Source organism: Pteropus vampyrus, unplaced genomic scaffold, assembly GCF_000151845.1.
Source record: "Pteropus vampyrus isolate Shadow unplaced genomic scaffold, Pvam_2.0 Scaffold356, whole genome shotgun sequence".
Taxonomy (NCBI): Eukaryota; Metazoa; Chordata; class Mammalia; order Chiroptera; family Pteropodidae; genus Pteropus; species Pteropus vampyrus.
The window spans coordinates 298,478-300,463 of record NW_011889137.1 but is presented as its reverse complement, the minus strand read 5'-3'; the positions used below and the strand labels follow the sequence as shown (position 1 = coordinate 300,463).

Below are 1,986 nucleotides of genomic sequence, written 5' to 3'. Positions count from 1 at the left end.
TGACGGTGGAGGGCTGGGAGGAGGGGGGGACCCAGGTGTGGGGGCGAGCCCCCAGGACGGTGCAGCACCCTTGCCCACCTGCGGAATGTCCTGGGCTGCATCCCCAGCCTGGTTCCCGCCCCCTGTGCCACCATGGGTGCGTGGACAGGCGAAGCTCAGGGCTGATGTTCTAACGTGTGGCACCGTGTGACGTGGGTGGTCTTGCCGCCTCTGAGCCTCAGGTGCCCCCTCTGACATGGAGGTGATGGGAGGGCCCACGAGGCGCCATGAGGTGGCAGCGTGAGAGGCAGCCTTGGAGGGGCGTCGGGTGGCCCCAAGGAGAGGCCCCAGGGCCCGGCGAGGAGGCCGGCGGGCAGGCCGGGTCAGGCGCCCAGGGCACAGGGGCTGAGCCTCCCTGACCTTCTAACCTCCAGGTCGTGGCCCAGAAGAAGGTGACCCGCCCACTGCTGCTCCAGCCCGGCAGGAAAGCTGGCAAGTCCAGCATCACGGTGAGGCCGCCTCCCCGCCAGCCGCCCTTCCCAGCACGGGGAAGGGGCGGGCCGCCACCTGGAGCCTGTGGGCCCCACGGTGTGGCCGGGCCATCTGCCAAGCTCGGAGCTGTGGCTTCGCCCTGCCCAGGTGATCGCCGAGGACATCGCCACCAACAACGGCTCCGTGGAGCTCCCCTTCTGCGCCAGGAAGCTGGACGACACGGTGAGAGGGGGCGCCCGCCTGAGCAGGGGGCCGAGAGGCCAGCCCCGCATCGCAGCCCTCGCGGGACAGGCCTGGCCGTGCCTCTGACATCGCTGTGCTCACTGTGCCCTCCCTGCACGTTGGCGGGGGGTGAGCATGGGATCCAGCTGGGAGGGTGCGAGCTTGGGTGCCAGGACCCACGAAGGCTCTGGCGGACAGGGAGGGGCGGGGCTGTGCCCCGAGAGAGGCTCCCGGTGGGGACAGCGCGGGGCCATGGCGGAGCTGGGCTGGGCCAGTGTCCCCACCTTGCCCTGCACACCGTCCCCTCCTCCCGCAGGACCCCTTCAGCAAGTCGGACCCTTCCTGGAGCTGTTCGGGTAAATGATGACCAGAGCGAGCAGCTGGTGCACAGGACGGAGGCAAGGGTCCATCCAGCTCAAGCCCCGAGGACGGCAGCCGGGGTCAGCCCCCCATCACGCCCTGGGGCTGTAGGGGTCCTCACCCCCAGCGCCCAACGCCTCCCGGCGGGCGGGCCTGGAGCCACTGCCGCCGGAACGCAGCCACTGCCTGCAGCGGGACGCGCGGTCGGTTACGGCAGTGAGCGAGCGCTGGATAAATTAACTTCAGTAAAAGAAAATAAGAGCTATCGAAGGAAAGAGGAGCCCAGGGCCGTGGCAGGTCTGAGCACGGGTCCCGAGGGGGCGAGTGGGGACCCGGGCCCACCTGGCGCCCCTCCCCCCAGGTGGTGAAGAGCAACCTGAACCCAGTGTGGGAGCCCTTCAAGGTGTCGCCGAGCTGCCTGCGCCGCTGCGAGGAGACGCGGCCCCGGAGGTGGGCACGGGCGGCCGAGGGCTCCGGGCCCCGCGGTGCCTGGTCTGGGACCGCAACGCCCGCGGGAAGCACGGCTTCATCGGAGGGTTCGTCACCACCTTCGCGGAGATGCATTGCCTTCCGAGAGGACCAGGTGAGCCAGCAGGGCAAGCCACGGGCGTGTGTGGCGCGGGCTCCGCGGGGTCCCCCAGAATGCAGACCACGGGGCAGGAATGGCGAGTGCGCCTGCCCTGTGGCCTGGGACCGGGCCGGGGCCTGGGGGCCTTGGGGCTGGGAGAGGGCGCCGGCCCCCTCCGCCTGCCCCGGCCCCAGGCCCAGTGGGACTGTGTGAACACCAAGTACAAGCAGCAGAAGCGGAATTACAAGAACTCTGGGGTGGTCAGCCTCGCAGACCTGGAGGTGAGCAGCCTGCAGACGCCCCAGCCCCCACCGTCAGCCAGACCTGCGAGGGCCCCGCGCCCGGTGGTCCCCGGCACAGGGGGA

At 70.6% G+C, this 1,986-nt stretch overlaps 1 protein-coding gene across 1 annotated transcript in view; it reads left to right on the top strand.

Annotated features, from left to right (window-relative positions):
• The window catches only part of CPNE7 (copine 7), a 20,792-nt gene that overhangs the window by 8,159 nt on the left and 10,647 nt on the right, over positions 1-1,986 (top strand). Inside the window, 8 exon segments of the mRNA XM_011379153.1 lie at positions 414-488; positions 619-693; positions 1,010-1,041; positions 1,043-1,091; positions 1,415-1,500; positions 1,536-1,616; positions 1,618-1,636; positions 1,816-1,902. Of these exon segments, the coding sequence (XP_011377455.1) occupies positions 414-488; positions 619-693; positions 1,010-1,041; positions 1,043-1,091; positions 1,415-1,500; positions 1,536-1,616; positions 1,618-1,636; positions 1,816-1,902 (504 nt within the window).